Here is an 18,379-nt window from a genome sequence, read left to right on the forward strand (position 1 = left end):
CGAGCTGCCTTATGTCCCCAGGTACACAGGCAGGAATTCCCCTGTGAGAAGTTGGGCAGAGTATCCCCTGGAGGGAAAGCAGGGCTTTCCCTAGCCTTGGGCTAGCTACACAGGGTGGAGCGCAGACCTTCCCAGACTGTGGGAGAACTGAGAGCAGAGATGTAGATGAAAGCTACAATGTAGCTGGAACCCGGTCCCTGCCCGTGGAGCTGCAAGGGTCCAGTCCCTGCCCTGAGGCTGCCTGGGGCAAACTGTGGCTGTGTTGAGACCAAATCCCCCTAAGGGCTCCAAATGACAGTGGCAGGGCCAAGGTCAAGCCCCAGCCGGCTTCCACTGAGGTAAGCCAAAACACCCCAAGCCGCTCAAAACCCTGTGGGTTTGTGCCTACTTATCTTTATGATGCTCCTCCTGCGTTCCAGTTGTGTTAAAGTTCCCTCTAAGCAACTCTCCTAGGCTGGATTCTGTGGAGACCCTCTGGTATGTGTCACTCCGTCACCATCCTCCCAAACTTTTAAAAATATTTGTGCTATATCACGTCAACAATCTTTTCCAACGATATAAGGATAATTTTATTTCTGCTCAAAAACATTATCAGCCTGACGTGCACAGTTCCAATGAAATAAACTACATTTTTACATCCCAGAAAAAGTGTTCGAACGCAGACTCTATACAAGCAGTGGTGAAAAGTGTAGAAGTTTAAATCATTTTCAGTGGCGTGGGCGGGTCCCCACCAAGCAGGATCCTGCCCAGGGTGCTGTCCCGCTGTCTCTACAGGAGCGGCGCGGTGCTGAGACAGCACGGGAGGTTAGCTGGTCCACGTTAACCAGAAGCCCGACGGCAGCAAGGCATATTCCGCGTGGAATCTTATGAAGACACGATGCGAGGAAGACACAAACGAAAATATCTCAGTGTCCTAAAATAGAAATAACAAGTGACATTATTTTCCAAGAGTGAACATTTGAACACTTTTCCTATCAATGTTAGTATAGTTTAAAATGTAAAAGAAAAAGGGTTAACATAAAGAAGTTTTACAGAATTGACGTAAACCTGTATATCTTTCTGGGGGGGGGGGCCTTACTAAGAATAAATGGGGATATTTTATAGTAAAATATATTGATGGGGGCAATGGAGGGAGTGACTGCTAATGGGGCAACAAAAATGATCTAAAACCGAAGTAATGAGTGATTTCGTTTTCAAGTCTGAACAATTTGGAACTTGATGGCTACAAAACTTGATGACTGAGCTAAAAAAAACCTGAAGTGTATACTTTAAAGAGGTAAATTGTGTGATCTGTAAATTACATGGCAATAAATCGTTATGAAAATTAAAGTGACATTCCTAATTCAAGTTCATAGAGGACATTTTGTGTCTGATGGAAGCGCATGAAATTTATAACTAAAATGAATAAGTATATTATGTGTGTAAATAAGACTTTTCATCCTTAATGTCTACAGTTTACTCTTGGGATTCATTTTAATATCCTTGCTGTGGAACAGTGGGAGGGGGGCCCTTATACTGGTCATTTTCAGTCATTCATTTAACAAGTATTTATCAAGAGACCAACATTTCGCAGGTATTGTTTTGAGAGCTAGAGACATGAAACCGTGAACACAGCAGATAAAAATCCCTGCGGCCATAAAGCTTTAAAAGAGATTACCAGCAGGCTGCCTGTAGTTGAAGCAAAACTGAAATTCCAAGTAGAGAGAATTAGTTGCATGATTTATGCTGTACCATGAAACAGAATACCACACAATTAAATATGACATGTCTAGGTTCTTATTGATTTGGGGAGATGTGACAGATATACAGAAGGCCCTTTTAGACACAATTGTACCTGAGTGAGAACAGTTTCAGAATAGTGGGGTACTAGTTTCAGTTAAATGTTTGAGCATATCGTATGTAGTATACATATCAATACATAAAGAATATTAAACACTTCCAGATAAACTAAAACATCTTTAACATAATAATTCAGTGACATAATACTAACATTTTGAGGCATGCTGCAAAGCAGTAGCATGCACTGTGTGGATCTTGAATTTTAATATAATAAGCTGTGTGGGGGTTGGTTCATAAATATGAGTTGCATGTAAATTGGACACTGCCAATCGAAGGACTGTTGGTTTTCTAAGTGGGAAAAAGCCTAGTGTGGAGTGTGTGTCTCCCTGTCCAAATACACATACAAGTATCAGAATATTTGTCAATGTTGTTTGTCTTACCTTTTTCTCTAATTTTCTGAAAATAGTATTTTTAAAATTTCAGCCGAGGAAAGGAACCATGGCGGTAGTGGATTCCGCACGAGCTACTGCCTGCACGATGAGCAGTTTGAACCCAGGGAGAAAGATGCGTCTACTTCTGGTAAGATGTAAAGGCTCCGAACCCAAAGGACATTCTACTCTGTCTTACAGGATTGCTATGTGTGGTAGGACTTTACTCGATGGCAGTGGATTTGGGGGAGGTAAATAACACAAAAATACTGTAGATGTCTAGCTGACATAATTCTCCATCTGGTTTGATTAGAACGCCTAAGTGAGTAAGGAGTGGAACAATGAACAACAGGTCTCAAAAGAAGGGGCACATTTTCCAGACTTGGAAGTTCTTTATATATTTCCTTTCACACAAAGTAAGAACAGCAAGGGCAGAGGCATACAGTTTTGAGTCAATATCAGAATTCTAACTACTGGTGTATAAAGAAGATACAAGGATGTTAGAAAACCAATCAAACTGTTGATCATCATACTAATCTTTTTTTTTAATCGTTTATTAGGGGCTCATACAACTCTTATCACAATCCATACATACATCATTTGTGTAAAGCACATTTGTACATTCATTGCCATCATCATTCTCAAAACATTTGCTCTCCACTTAAGCCCCTGACATCAGGTCCTTTTTCCCCCCCTCCCTCATCCCTTGATAATTTATAAATTATTAGTCATATCTTGCCCTGTCTGACATCTCCCTTCACCCACTTTTCTGTTTTCCGTCCCCTAGAGAAGAGGTCACATGTAGATCCTTGTAATCGGTTCCCCCTTTCCAACCCACTCTCCTTCTACGCTCCCACTATAGCCACTCACACCATTGGTCCTGAAGGGATCCTCTGCCCTGGATTCCCTGTGTTTCCAGTTCCTATCTATACCAGTGTACACCCTCTGGTCTAGCCAGACTTGCAAGGTAGAATTGGGATCATGATAGTGGGGGGCAGAGGAAGCATTTAGGAACTAGAGGAAAGTTGTATTTTTCATCGTTGGTACATTGCACCCTGTGTAGTTTGTCTCCTCCCTGAGATCCCTCTGCAAGGGAATCTCCAGTGGCCTACAAATGGGCTATGGGTCTCCACTCCGCACCCCCCTCATTCTCTATGGTAAGATTTTTTGTTCTGATGATGCCTGATACCTGATCGCTTTGACACCTTGTGATCGCACAGGCCGGAGTGCTTCTTCCATGTGGGCTTTGTTGCTTCTGAGCTAGATGGCCACTTGTTTACCTTCAAGCCTTTAAGACCCCAGACGCTATATCTTTTGATAGCCAGCTACCATAAGCTTTCTTCACCACATTTCTTTATGTACCTATTTGTCTTAATCTTTCCCTGTGTGTTTCTTTAAAGAATCCCTATAAATTTCAGCAAGTAGATGAAGTAGAACCAGGAGCCCAATCTTTCTATAGTTACGGAGCTTTAAAAATAGCTCCTCATCCAATAATTCTGATTTCATGGGTCTGCTTGAGGAGTTGAAGTCTGGATTGCTAACCAAGTCCAAGTTTGACGGCCATTAATAGTAATTTAATGCAATACCCACTAGATGGCACTCGTGTTCCCAAAATGAAAATGAAGTAGGAAGACTACCTTTTGTTTAAAAGGCTTCTTCTGCACCAGCCTGTGTGATCACGAGGTGTCAAAGGGATCAGGCATCAAAGAATAAAAAGTCATATCATTGTGAATGATGGGGAGTGGGGACCCAAAGCCCATCTGTAGGCAATTGGACATCCCTTTACAGAAGGGTCGCTGGGAGGAGACGAGCCAGTCAGGGTGCAGTGTAGCAATGGTGAAACATACAACTTTACTTCTTTAATGCTTCCCCCACTACCACTATCATGCTCCCAATTCTACCGTACAAATTCAGCTAGAACAAAGATTGTACACTGGTACAGATGAGAACTAGAAACAAGGGAATTCAGGACAGATAAACCCCTCAGGACCAATATTGAGAGTAGTGATACCGGGTGGGTAAGGGGAAGGTGGGTTAGAAAGGAGGAACTGATCACAAGGATCTACATATACCCCCTCCCTGGGGGAACAGACAACAGAAAAGTAGGTGAAGGGTGACATTGGACAGTGTAAGACATGACAAAATAATTTATAAATTATCAAGGATTCATGAAGGGGAGGCAGAGAGGGAGGAGAAAAATGAGGAGCTGATACCAAGGGCTCAAGTAGAAAGCAAATGTTTTGAGAATGATGATGGCTACAAATGTACAAATGTGCTTGACACACTGGATGGATGCATGGATTGTGATAAAGGCCTCTTCCTTTGCATTTTGCATGTGACCTGCCTGTAGAGGTCTACTCTCGGGTTAGTTTTTATTTAAAGATAAAAAACATCTGGAAATGCTCATTTTACTCACTGCTCCACAATAAGGTCCAGTGGATGGAGACTCAGCATCTGGCCCATCGTAGAGTATGAGGTAGTTTTGTACACAGTCTCCTGGATCGTCGATGCTGATAAAGTGAAAGCTGACTGTCACAGGTCTCCCAGCAGGAGCAGTGATGGTCCACTCACAGTGAGTGTTGTTGTGGTAGCTCCCTGGATAGCCCGGGCTGGTGAACGAACCGCTGTCTCCGTAAAGTGTTCCACCACAGCCTGCAAAACAGCACCCCAGCAGTGGTCGGAGGTGGGATTCAGTGAAGAAGTCAGCTTTAGGGCACATGTGCAAGGCTGTAGGACCAGATGCTTTTCTGTAAGGTGCTGAGATTTAAGCAAATTTCCAAGACAGTGGAGGTAGAAACCCTTTTCATGTCCCTTCTTTGGGTTATATCCCTCACCCTCACTTCTATAATCATGTCCCTGCACTTCACCGCTTGGGGACAACTCCTCCAGGCCTATTCTTTAAAAGGACTGAGAACAAAATGGGCAACCAAAGGACTTCATGAAACACCTGGTGTTGTTTGAGTCAGCACGCATTCATGGCAGCCCGTGTGTATAGAATAGAACCCTGCTCCACCAGGCTTTAAAGGCTGTGACCTTCCCAAAGCAGATGGCCTTTCTGCTGAGGTGCCTTTGAGAGGATTGGAACCACCAATCTCTTGGCTAGTGGTCTGTCCTTAACTGCTTGCACCATCCAGGAGGGACAAGTCAGGAAAGTCATCTGTGTGCTTTTGATGGCATACGCTCTCCACACCCAATAAGGGTGTAGATGTGGTGAAATCGTTCTATTTCAGGGCAGGACCCAAAGAGCGTGTGTTAGTGTAGGTTAGGTAATGACTGCTTTATTATAAAAGTGGATTTACCAGGCTTATAACCAATAGCTCCAAGACTGATAGACTTGAAGTTCAAGCTTTCTAAACACTATGTTCAATGTATGCAGTTGGTTAGCTTATAGATTAACAACACTATTGTGATTTATAGCTAGTGACCCAGGGGAAACCAGATGTCCTACCCACATGGGAGGAAACTCCATGGTATTATAAAAATGCCCCTGAACTAGGAGCCTGGAGTTCAAATCCTACCTCTGGCCCAACCTAGTGGAGCATTTTGACAACTCATCCATCTCAGTGTGTGATTTCTCAACTGTAAAAGAAGGACATTGGAGATGATCTTTAAATTATCTTTAGGAGCAAGGATTTCATTATCTATATAGTTGCCTTGATACACCCCTTTCCTTGTCTCTTAGTACACTTAAATGAGTCCTTTTTAATCTCTTATTTTGAATAGCTCCCACCTCCTGATGATTTTTAGATATTGTCAGAAGTTTTGTAGATGTAAATGTATTGACGGGGCTTAGATTTCCTTTAACTATTTGCTGAACATACAGCCTCAGTAGCCCCCGGGGCAGTTCTACTCTGTCCCGTAAGGTCGCTGAGTCAGAGTGGACCCTGTGGCAGTGAGTTTGTGTTGCTGTGATTTCCTAAAATAACCCGAATGGCCCCAAATGATAGAGGCTGCAAGGAAGGTCTAAACATTAAATTCAGATTTTGGAGGGCAGATCTTGAACTGAACAGAATTCTGGTGTCGAAGTGGTTATGTGCTGGCTGCTAAGCACCAGGTCTTTAGTGGGAAGCCTCCTGTCGCTCCCTGGGAGGAAGATGAGGCTACTCCCAGGAAGAGTCCCAAGGGCAAGTCCACCCTGTCCTAGAGGGTTGCTCAGTCAGAAGCAACTTGATGGCACTGAGTTTTATTAGGGGTTTCCTTTTTTATACAGAACTAGTGAACACAATAATAACAAAGAATTTATGCACTTTCATTGATAAGAATCTTGTGTCCCCTCTACAAAATAATCAAGCAAAAAACGACAGTGTCACCCGAACTTCCCTTTTTTAATAGACACTTCATCTTCTCGCATGAACCGCTGTCCCTTACAAACTAGGGAAGCCTTACCTGAGGGTGACGAAGTCCAGACAATTTCATATCCGGGAGCAGAAATCGCATTATCACTCTTGAATCGCAGGTACAATTCATTGCTTTGAGTGAAAACAGGATTAGGAAGAAGATTTCCACAATATTTGCCAAGCAGCGGGTAACTGCTATCAGGTCCATTTCTTATCTGTAAAAACCAGAGTCCGTTGTTACTTTATCCTCAGACTACACACTTTTCTGTCTAGCCTTGCTGTGCATCACTAGAGGTCCCAGGGGGCGAGGTGCTAGGCTGTGAACCCATTGGTCAGTGGTTTGAACCCATCAGCTGCTCCCCAGAAAAAAGATGAGGCTTTCTAATCCCATAAAAATTCACACCATTGAGCAACCAAGGGTCACTCCAGTCTGAATCAACTTGCTGCCAGTGAGGTGAGAGTGGGTGGGGGATGCATCTTGATGGGTGTCTCTTTATAGCCTTATAATGAAAGCCTTCCTGCAAATCACTCTCAAAAGTCACTTGCATGTTCGAAGGACAACAATGTTTAATTCATACAGCAAAACCATGTGCGTCTAGACTCAAACAGCAGGTAACTTTTACTTACAGTAATTAAAACACCAGGGCACTTATTTTATACACTAGTTGGTGCTTTGATCCTATAATGTTCGCTCTTGGAGAGGCGTTTTGAAGAATGTAGTAAAGGTTTAAAAGGTAGTGGAAGGGAGGCCATGTCGTCCGTGGAAACTTCAGTCACTTCTATGATATGATACGGTAGCATGGTTGGTTTGCTTTTCCTTCATTGAGACTGCTCTGCTGTCAAGAGACTTAAAACTACATACCAAATGTAAGTGGAACAACAACAGGAAATGAGTCAATGCATATGTGTAGATAAGCACACTATGCGTTCAACCACATTCTCCAACCAGACAGCTTCCCTCTGCCCAGTCTCACTCCCTCAAGGCCTATTAAGGAAGGATTTTGTAGGCAGTGCACTCTTAGAACCAAATGTGAGTGCTACTTTTATTGACGTGTGCTCCCACGATTTCCAGACTTTCCCCTTCTCTTTGTGATTCCGTCATTGAAAGCAGGGCCGGGCGCTGGCTGTCTGCAGTCACCGGGTTTCTGCGGAGGGGGGCAGTACGAGGTGCAGTTTGCCTGGTGGTGCTAAGCAGAAGAGAGATCCTTCATGTCTGTGGAGCAGCCAGTGGAAACCCAGGAGCAGTGGGGTGGGCCCAGACATGGGTGCCACAGTCGTACTGTGTTCCATAGGGTTTCTGTGGTTGCTTTGTCTGGAAGTATATCGCCGGGCCTTTCTTCAGCAGTACCTCTGGGTAGACTTGGTTAGCAGCCTGAACTCTTTAACTTTATACACCAACCAGTGACCCTTTGGCAGCCGTGGAAAACGAATACCTTTCTGGTACTTTTGATAACTACTTTCCAAGTATTTAAACCTACTTTCCAAGTATTTAAACCAAGTGGCCCTGGCCTGGACAGTGGTGAATGCCCCCCACCCCCAGGAAGAGGACTGCTAGTATGGTGAGTCCTGGAGGGCCTGACCCATCACTCCTCCTCCATCCTTAGGTTTCACTCACTGCCAGCGAGCGGTTGATGGGTTTGAACCACTGACTTTGTGGTTGACAGCCCAGATCTTACCTCCTTCCAACCTCCAAGGCTGAGTTAAAAAACAAAACCAGTCGGTGTGGAGTAGCCTCTGACTCACAGCCACTGCGAGAGCTGTTAACATTGTGTTATCACATTCTGCCCTTTTCTGCTTTTCCCGAGACTTGGGAGCCTTCTGAGGCCCCTGCACAGTACCTGAACCTAGAAGGTACCCAGAATGTATTCATGAACCAAAAGACTAGTGGGCCCACAAATGGAATAAGGAGAGCCTCGGCTAACTAGTGTCAAAGGTAAAAATTCTGGCGTCTTTTAAATCCTTCAGTAATATTTCAGTGCATGTTACCTCTAAGAAATCGTGTGTGCATCCGCTGGACGCCTCGATGTCAAAGGAATGGAAGAAGAGGGAGATGGAGTGGTTCCGCGGTGCCGCGAGAGTCACTGTGCAGTCCAGGTCACTGTTATAACCAGCTGGCCACCCGGGACTCTTCAGATTGCCAAATGCCTGCTTGTATTCTCTGCTGCAATCTTAGAGGGGAGAAAGAGCCGTCAGCAGGGCATGTCTCCAGATAGGTCATGCTCTTCCCACTCAGTAACAATCTATTTAAAAGGTCACTCAAATTTGAACACATTTGATACAGAAGCTAATTCTGCTTCTTAATTTACCTCTGAGGCAGTTGAGACCCCAAGAGGTGACGTCACTGCACCCAGAGAAAATACAGCAGAGTGGCCAGTGAGCACAAAGTGCCCTCACATGACAGACGGAAGTTGAGCACTCGCTGTGGAGGGGGGATGTTCTAGAAGTCTCTGCATTGTTCTCGTCAGACCCAAGTGGGGAATGAAGGCCTTTAGATCATGACATGAAGGCTCAACCCCCAGGACTGAGTTTTGTAGGAAGTTTTCTGTTGAAATTCTTTAGTGAATGATTTGTGCTGAGGAATTTGACAAAGTGTTCTCTTTCCCTTGTTTAGTAACAGTGCCAGGAGTATTTTTCTTTGTTTGCTTTCATCAAAAGCAGCTTGCATTTCAATTGGGCTCAAAATAGTTTCTCTGGAAAGAAACGTCTAATGACAGAAGTCAAGATTCTTGGTGTTTAACCAGACCTTTTCCTGGAAGTATAGTGATTCACGACTTTGTGACTATACTGAGGACTACGGACTGTCACATGTCACATGCTTGAGTTGTAAGATACATGAATTTCTCTCAAGAAAGCTGTAAATATGTCTAGTTACATATATGAAAGGGCTTGAAAAAGTTCACAGGAAAAATGCATTATCTTTTCATTCAGTGGTTCTCAATCTTCCTAATGCCGCGACCCCCCAACCATCAAATTATTTTAGTTGCTACTTCATCACTGTAATTTTGCTACTGTGATGAATTGGGTGACCCCTGTGAAAGGGTTGTTTGACCCACAGAAGGGTCACGATCCACAGGTGGAGAACTGCTGTTTTAATTCCATCGTTCTATGAACTTATTTCAAGTCCCTTGTGTATGATACACCCACACATATACAGTAGTTCCTAGAGCCCTGTTGGCATAGCGGTTACGTGTTAGGCCGCTCACTGGAAAGTTAGCAGTTTGAAACCACCAACCGAGGCTCCACCAGAGAAAGTCAAAATGTTCTATTCCCAGAGTTACGGTCTCCCAAACCCACAGGGGCAGTTCTACCCTGTCCTATAGGGTGGCTATGAGTCAGAGTTGATGTGATGGCAGTAGGATTTCTTTTAATATAAACTCAAATGGATTATTATCAAAATAACCCGTATCATATTTTTACATGAACTTTAAAGAATAGGCTGATATTCTAAATATTTTAATTAATAGTATGTTTGGTTGGGATTTCTAAGTTGCTATGGTGGACCTGGGTTTTAGGTCAGAGTCTTGTCCCCTATGGTGTTTTTGTTGTTGTTAACAAATCTTAATGCCTCACAAGAGGGCACTCCAACCACAGTGGTAATAATAGCAAAGACACAGCCCCCCCACACACACACCCCGCTTACCTGCAATTTGATAAGTAAAGCTCAGCCTTGAGTCTCTGTTAAAGACTTCAGATTTGAACTTGACAACTGCCGTACGTGTCAAAGAATAAAATTCAGGGACAGTGGAGATGTTTCTGCCACAAAGTCGGACTCCTGGGTGAGCATTTATCTAAAATGAAGTGGAAGCCAAGTCACATTAGTTTGAGTGTCAACAGAGAATAGATTGCAGCAGAGATTAAAGTCTGCACAGTCAAACCAGTGCAAGCTAGAGCCTGGGAAAGACAGAATCCTCCAGCAAAGGAAAACTTAAAGGTTTCTACTACATAGAAAATGAGAGGAAAGTGGTGACTGCACCCCATCACAGATGGAAAACTTGTGGGACCTGGAAAAACAAGGCTACTTATTCACTGCCATTCAGTGGATTCTGACTCACATGGACCCCACAGGACAGGGTAGAACTGCCCCATGAATTTCCAAGACTGGAATCTTTACAGGAACAGAAAGTCAGGCTCCCTTCTAATTAAGGCATTCACAGGGGTCATTGTGTAATAGCATGGCTTAAATATTCAGGGTGGAAACTAGTTACAGTGTTTGAAGGGCTCAAAATGGATGACTACAACGAGACGGAGATTGGCCTTGACACTGGCAACTGTCCGGGAATGAAGCACTGCCCAGTCCCAAGCCATCATCGCCATGTCTAAGCCCACTGTTGCGCCCACTGTACCAATTGTACATAGTCCAATACCTGCCCATTCTTTTGTAAATATAACTCTTATGGAGGAAATTTTTTGCCTCTAACTTCCGATTATGTCTGTAGTATCTTTTCTAACCCTGGCCTTTCAGTTTTTACATGTGATTCATTAAACACCCTAACATTTCACTCCTTAAAACGGGAGACTTTCATCTCTACTATGGCTACCTACCCCCAATGCCTGCTATCCAGACATCTTGTCATCAGCATCTCTGCAATTATGGTCTTCTTTTCCACTCTTAGACATGTGAAAATCCCCATTTCGCCCAACCCAGGTAGGGACTTCAGTGCCCTTTCTTTCACGCATTTCATTCAGTGACACTATTCATTCCCAACAAGCAGCAGGGCTTAGTTGAGGGCAGTCTAGCTGCTGTTTTGTCCCAGAGTCTCCATATGCCTCTATGAGCATTGCTGGGTGTTCTTCCATGATTCCTAGGGTCTCGGCTTCATGAAGCCATGGGAAGTTGTAAGAACTTTAACCCAAGGGCTTTGTCCCACTTGGATCCAAGTTCTTTCAGCAAGGGTCCTACTAGGGAACAGAAGATTACGTTTTGAAAACTATTATCAATGGAATAATGACCCAGCCACTTGGCTACTATGGAAACCTGGGATTTATCTCCAGGTCTGTGCTTTGGACAAAACTAGGAACCCTGATGGTGTAGTAGTTAGGAGTTGGGCTACGATCTGTGTGGTCGACAGTTCTAAACCACCAGCAGCTCCTTGGGAGAAAGACTGGGCTTCTACTCCCAGAGTCTCAGAAACCCACAGGGGTCGCTGTGAGTCCGCATGGACTTGACGGCAGTGAAAAGCAATGCCGCTGTCCTTTTACCGTCAGCATTCTCAGGCATCTACACTTAGGTCATCAAGCCTTTCACCACCAAGACTTATTTGTGAATCAGGGGACCGACTATGGCTGAGAGCAAGGACTACCCCTACAACCCAAGAAGAGAGTAGACTGTCAGACATTATTGTTGCTAACACATGGGATGTGGTAGAGTAGTTGCTCCCCAACTGCAATGACACACTCCTGTGAAGCTGGTGTTCAGCAAATAGCCATCCATACTTCCCGGCTCTTCACTTATAGATTTTCCCTGGGTCATCTCATCATTGCAACATAGAAGACCTGAAAATGTACACATCATCATCATGGAGTCTATCAATTTGATCCTCCTGTGTTCTTTACTGACTTTAGTACCTCCTTGTACACAGGTCCATGGTGCCCTGGTGGCACTGCTGGGTAAGTATTGGTCTCTTAAACACAAACACAAGTTTGGTGGTTCAAAGACACCAGTCATTCCTCAGGAAGAAAGTGAGACTGTTTGCTCCCATGAAGATTTCCAGCCTAGGAAATCTAAAGAGGGAAATGCTTGTCCATCTCAAAGGGTCACTAGAAGTCACTTAGCATTGACTCCATGGCAGTAGAATTGTTTAGATAGCTCACTATTTGCCAAAGCATAAGGGTCAAATGTGAGATGCTCATCAAATATATGTATTAATAGCTAATTTCTGGGGCAATCAACCACTGAGTATGCGTATTGACCAAGACACCCAGATGATTCTGAGGTACACCAACCAGTTCGAGAGCTGCTGACCAACAGGATCAAGTCCAAGGTCATTAACCTGTCATAAGTAGTTCTGAAAAACAAATTCAGCTGAAAGTAACTTAGCAAATTTCGTTAATCATGCCCTCATTATTCCAAGTGCTTTGCAAATACTGGTGGAAAGGTCACCAGGCATGACTGTCAGTCATGCTGTCATTATTACCTCTGGGGAGTCCTGGAACTCCACGTAATTCTGCGAGCAGTCTTGTGAGCGGAGCTGCACTTCCAGCACAGTTATCTTGAGCTGCTGGTGAGAAGGGGCTTCCATGACCCACGTACAGGTGTGCAGTGGCGCATCAGGGTCCGATGAATTTGGCGACAAGATAGTTTGTGGGGCCCGAGTCGCATTGTAGGTTCCTCCACACAGCACTGTGAGGGCAAGAAAACAAAAAATAGTGGATGAGACCATCTGCTCCTGTCCTTTTCCCAATCCATATCCTCCCACACACATATATAAAGACTAACATATATTCTTGATATGCATTTTTGTGTAAGAATTGTGTCAAATTTGTATTATAGCTTGGACACAGAGTAATGAACATGGAGCTAAGCCTCTGGCATTGCATTCCATAGTTAATAGTGAGCTTAGTACTTGACATGGAACATGGGATTCTTTTTAGGACACATGCATCTCATAACATACAAAAATGCTTCAAGGTACTCACTGTCCACGATGGTATATGTTGCATTAAATCCTTCCCTTTCTAAAGTTGGGTCGCTGACAAATTGAACCGTGAGGAAGTTACCGGAAGAGATGAAAGGAGCAGGTAGCGATGAACCACAGAACGTTCCCACCAGCTTGGCATTTTCACTGTCCCCATCAAACAGCTGAAAAGGCAAAGAGCTCATTAGTTCTTCTTTATGCACCAGGAAAGCCTCTGCCTTGCACTGCATGGTGAAGTCAAAAGAGGTCATGATGAAGAATCATGACATCAATCTTCTTAGAGATGTTTTAATTTAGGAACAGAATTCTTATTCAATTGATATCATTATGATTCTCTAGTAAAGACCTGGTATGATGCCTAGAATTTTTTTCCTGAATGGGAAAACAATTTATAAGACATTTTGAAATGTGTCGTTCACATCAGCAAGTCCATTATTTCTGCTGTGAAGGTGTACCTAGAACCTGACAATCTTTTTCTCCTCCCTCACTACCGGACCAAGCCACCACAGCCTTTTGCTGGGACTAGAAGTTTTACCCTTCTATGGAAGACCCTTTCTCTCTTCCTCTCCCACTGGTCTGCTTTCGACGTGCCAGCATGTGAATCAGACCAGATTACTACTCTACCCAAAGCCCTCCTAACTGCTTCCCATCTACTCCATATAAAAGCAGGAGCAGTCAAGGGAATCTGCTCTACATTCACACCCTTCGGCATTTTTATCTAGTTTCTGAATATTTCCCCACTGTTCCCTCTGCTCCTGGAATAAACCAGTGCTCTCCTGCTTCATGGCTGGTGCATTGGCTGTTTCTTGTCTTGGAACACAGACGGTTCCCTTGCAAATCCATGTGGTTTGTTCTCATACTGCCTGGAAGTCCCATTCAAATATCCCTGACACAGGAAGGCCTTCCCTAACCAGCCATCTGAAAATGTAAATGATCTTGAGATTATTTGTTGGGCTGCTAACTACGAGGCCAGCAGTGTGAAACCACCAGTCACTCAGCCGGAGAGAGACGGGCTTTCCATTCCCAGCAGGAATTAGTCTGAGAAACCCACAGGAGCAGCTCTGCCCTGTCCAGCAGGGCGCTATGAGTCAAACTTGACTAACTGGCAGTGAGTGAGTTTCCTCAGAGGACATTTTATCTTCTCTAAAATATATTGCACTTCTACAAACATCATAGAATATAAGTTCCCTGATGGCACAGACGGCTGCCTGTTTTGATCAATCCTGGGTCCCCACTTGCTTGGAGAGAGCCTAGCATACTCAGTAACTATTTTATTAGTGAACAAGGGCATTGATTCCTCTCTGCTGGTCCTCATCCCTCCCAGACCTGTGCTCCTCCAGTCGTTTTTATCCTATGTCAGCCAGCCTCTCGCTTTCTCCCAATTCCTACATCTACTGCACTTTGCTTTCCCAATTAATCTCAATGGCTCCATCCCAAATACTAGCATCATTGCTCTTCATTTTCACTATCACAGCCTCTTGCTAAGAAATGCTGTCTGCTGCCCCTGGACCTGCCAGCTTACGTCAGATTTTGCTTGGTGCTGTGCTCACAACTGCTCAACAGAGAGCCACTGCACTAAAGCTACAACCCACACTCTTTCCCTGGTCTGCACGTCTCCCACCTCCATCTCCTTTCAGACCACCTTCCATTCCATTCACCTGTTTTCCACAGCTCTTCCAGCACACTGCCCTTCCCAGGGCTACTGCAACTTGCCACTACTGCTAGCCAGAACACCCTTTCCTCTGCTCTGGACAGCAGATTGCTTTTTGATCTGAGATCTTGGCTCTGCCTGAGAGAGACCAATCATATCTAGTGTTGCCTTCCACCAATGTCCATTTCATTAAGCTTACACATTACTTGTTTGCTTTTTCAGTTTTTTGGTTTTATGCACCACAGGACAGACAGCTTCATCTGACTTAGTTATGACCCTGGAACCAGCACCCAGCACAATTCCTACAACGTAAGAGCTTTTCCCCTTTCTTCTTTTATGAAATGGTGGTTTGGGTCAACGTTTACACAGCTCACTAATCCCCCATTCAGAAACATGCACATGTTAACAGCATTCTTTCCACTTCATTCTCCCCTGCCCCTTCCTGCCTCCTGAACTTTGCTCTTGGGCCAACACTGACTCTGTGGTTTCCCACTGTTGCTTGTACAGACCGTGCAGTGCCCTCTCCTCTGGTGTTGCTGCGCACGTCACAGGCCTGCCCGTTGCTTGCCTGATCCCCAGGGTGTGGTGAGTTCCTATGGGCTGAAAGGTATGGGAGGGCCAGAGTCTCAGGTCATTTTTATGATCTTGAAGTTTGTTCTCCATTTCCCCCACTTTGTCCAGGACTTTGTATTGTGGTCTACATCAGAACAGACAGTACCTTAAGGTGGGGCTTCCTCTGGACTAATTCATTGCGTTTCCTTGAGTCCTAAGTGTTAAAGACCTCAGTTGCAACTCAGCCCAATAGGATGTAGAACATTCTCTTTGGGGACTAACATGCCTTTTGAGAACAACTTACTGAAATGATGAGTATTTGGCTTTCACTCACATATAGCCATAAAAGCGATTTTCTAGCTAACGAATTCTTCATTGTATATCTAAAGTATCTGTACATATAAAGTTCCAAATACTAAACAGACGTGTTAAAATCCTGGCAGCATACAAAACCAAACCAAACCAGTACAGAGACTCAGAGAGGGCCACTCTCCCTATCTGGCATACAAATGGTTAGGAACAGTCACTTCAAAAGAAAAGGAGGGGCACCCGATGGCACTGCCTTGCCTGATTCAAGGTGTGAGGGACCTAGGCTTCCTAGTAGCCCGGAGGCAAAGCCCAAGGCCTTTAACTGAAAGGCAGGCATTTTGAATCTTCCAGGTGTGCTGGGGGGTTAGGAGGGAGAGGGAATGTGATGGTTTCCTTTGCAAATGACAACCTATAGAAAGCAACTCAACCCAAACTCACTGCCAGCAAGTTGATACGACTCAAAACGACCCTATAGGGCAAGGAGAAACTACGCTGTGCATTTCTGAGGCTCTAACCGTTTGCTGGAGTAAACAAGGAGCCCTGACGGCATAGCCCTTATGCGTAGAGAGCTACCAGCCACTGCATGGGAGAAACGGTGCTTTCTACTCCCAGAAAAGTGTTACCATTTCAGGTCATCACAAGGGTAGTTCTGCCCTGCCCTAGGGGTCTTCATGAGTCATGAGTTTTATTGGGATTTGGTTTCCATTTCAGGGGGGGAAAATTACTCTGCACCCCATTTGGCCATGAAACACTACAGCCCATAATCTAATATAAAGTGTTGGTATCTGTTTTTGCAGCCTTTCTGGATTGTTCCAGCCCCCCATCCCCACCTGCCCCAAGGTACAGCATTACCCACTGTGGGAAACGCTAACCAAAGGGCAGGCGTTTTGAATCTACCGGCTGCTCTCTGGAAGAAAAATGGCGATCTGCTTCCATAAAAATCGCCACCTTGGGAAAGCCACAGGGCCATTCTCTGCTGGGTCGATATAGAGCAGGAAGCAGTGCTTAAGCACGTGGCTGTTAATCAGAGGTTGCCATTGATTGGGAGGGAGAGGTGACAGTTTGCTCCTGAAAAGGCTGGCCCAGCCTCCGGGCTCCGAGGAGCAGTGTCTATCTACTCTTCCCGACAGGGATGGCATGAGTCAGAATCAATAGTTATGGTAGCACTATACATGTACAGGAACTGTTTCCAAAAGTTTACAGGAAGTGTGTCTGATGAAAAACACTTAAACATGGGTTTCTATTTTGGGGCATAAAAATAAACTCATATTAATTTATGATAACAGGTCTGAAGAGGATCTCGTTTGAGGCATTGAGGAGAAAATGACATCGGTTTGCAAAGAGGCCCATCGGAGCAACCTGAATTCTGCTATCACTGAAGCAAAAACAGACACCAAATTTATGGTGAGGCTTCTCTAGAAGAATAGTGAAATCAGTGCTGTTCCCTAAGAAGTCTATGAGGGCAAATGCTCAAGAGAAATCAGCAGCTATAAATGGATATCGTGTTTTAGAAGTGAAGCAGAAAAACATTAGACTTGTACATGCCTCAATTGAAGAGGACCAATGCTTAACAGCAGAGACAATGGTCAACCCCATAGACATCACAATTGGCAGCACTTACACAAGTCTGACCAGAAAATTAAAGCTGAGCCAATTCTCTGCTCAACAGGTGGAAAGACTGTTGGTGCCTAGATGGTGGACAGACAAAAGCAGAGCTTCCCGTGAAAATGTTTCCAATTTTCAGGTGGAAGCACTTTCTTGAGGAAATGGAATAAGGTCTGACCGTTACTATTCTGAAGACAAAGCCTCGGGTACCAAGAGGTACAAGTGGCCCAGCCAAAGCAACAGCGAAGGTCTTGACAACAGTGTTTGAGAAACTCAAGACAATTTGCTTGTTGACTCTGCGCAGGCAAAGAATGAGCACAGCTACTTAGTAGGGGAGTGTTTTGACAGAGTTAGCCAAAGGTTAGCAGGCAAATGCCCAGGAAAGCTTCAGTGGAGAGCCCTTCTACGGCACAACAGTCTTCCTGCTCATGTTTTCATCAAACAATGAGAATTTCTTTAGGAAATTATTAGGCATTTCTCTGACAGTCCTAATTTGGCTCCTTCTGATCTCTTTCTGTTTCTTTAAAATATTTTTAAAACTCACCACCATCCAGGATTATTCCAACCCATGCAGCAGAGGAGAACTGCCATGAATGGGTTTCCAAACTGCTACCAAGGGATGTCCAATGCTGTACATATTTATGGCAGCAGCTAGTGATATCAACTGCTGACCTTGACCTTGGCAACCAAACTAGTAGCCACTTTGCCAAAGGGCGTCCATTTTCCTTGAGTTAAAAAGGTAATAAATGACTACACTGACATGCTTCAATTGCCAGGATCCTCAGTTCTTTAAGGGAAAATTAGATCACTGATAATCATCACTTACAAAAGTATCTTGAACTTAGTGGAATTTAAGTTGAGAAATGAAGTATATATTTTTTATTTTCATCTTGTCATTCCATATGCTGCAACCTTTTTTGCAGACTCCCCATGCTTATAGAGAAATGTGTGCATTATTTCTACAGAGAGAAAAATAAGGGCTACAATAAAGAGTAAAGGCAAGTGAAATGTGGTAGGAGAGACCAAATGATGGAATCAGAAAAACCAATAAAAAGACATGCAATAGAGGAAAGAGCTGGGAGG

The 18,379-nt window shown here is 44.2% G+C and overlaps 1 protein-coding gene across 1 annotated transcript in view; it reads right to left on the reverse strand.

Annotated features, from left to right (window-relative positions):
* Positions 1-545: 545 nt before the first annotated feature.
* CUBN (cubilin) overlaps positions 546-18,379 on the reverse strand; it is a 303,548-nt gene continuing 285,714 nt past the window's right edge. Inside the window, exons 59-65 of the mRNA XM_004716015.2 lie at positions 13,181-13,343; positions 12,679-12,884; positions 10,185-10,332; positions 8,531-8,712; positions 6,594-6,759; positions 4,624-4,859; positions 546-913 (exon numbers count right to left, since the gene is read on the reverse strand). Coding sequence (XP_004716072.1) covers positions 806-913; positions 4,624-4,859; positions 6,594-6,759; positions 8,531-8,712; positions 10,185-10,332; positions 12,679-12,884; positions 13,181-13,343 — 1,209 coding nt within the window. The 3' untranslated portion in view covers positions 546-805. The remainder of the gene's footprint in view (positions 914-4,623; positions 4,860-6,593; positions 6,760-8,530; positions 8,713-10,184; positions 10,333-12,678; positions 12,885-13,180; positions 13,344-18,379) is intronic.

This window comes from Echinops telfairi, unplaced genomic scaffold (assembly GCF_000313985.2).
Source record: "Echinops telfairi isolate 266 unplaced genomic scaffold, ASM31398v2 ScPeMD7_7473;HRSCAF=8511, whole genome shotgun sequence".
In the NCBI taxonomy this organism is placed as follows: domain Eukaryota; kingdom Metazoa; phylum Chordata; class Mammalia; order Afrosoricida; family Tenrecidae; genus Echinops; species Echinops telfairi.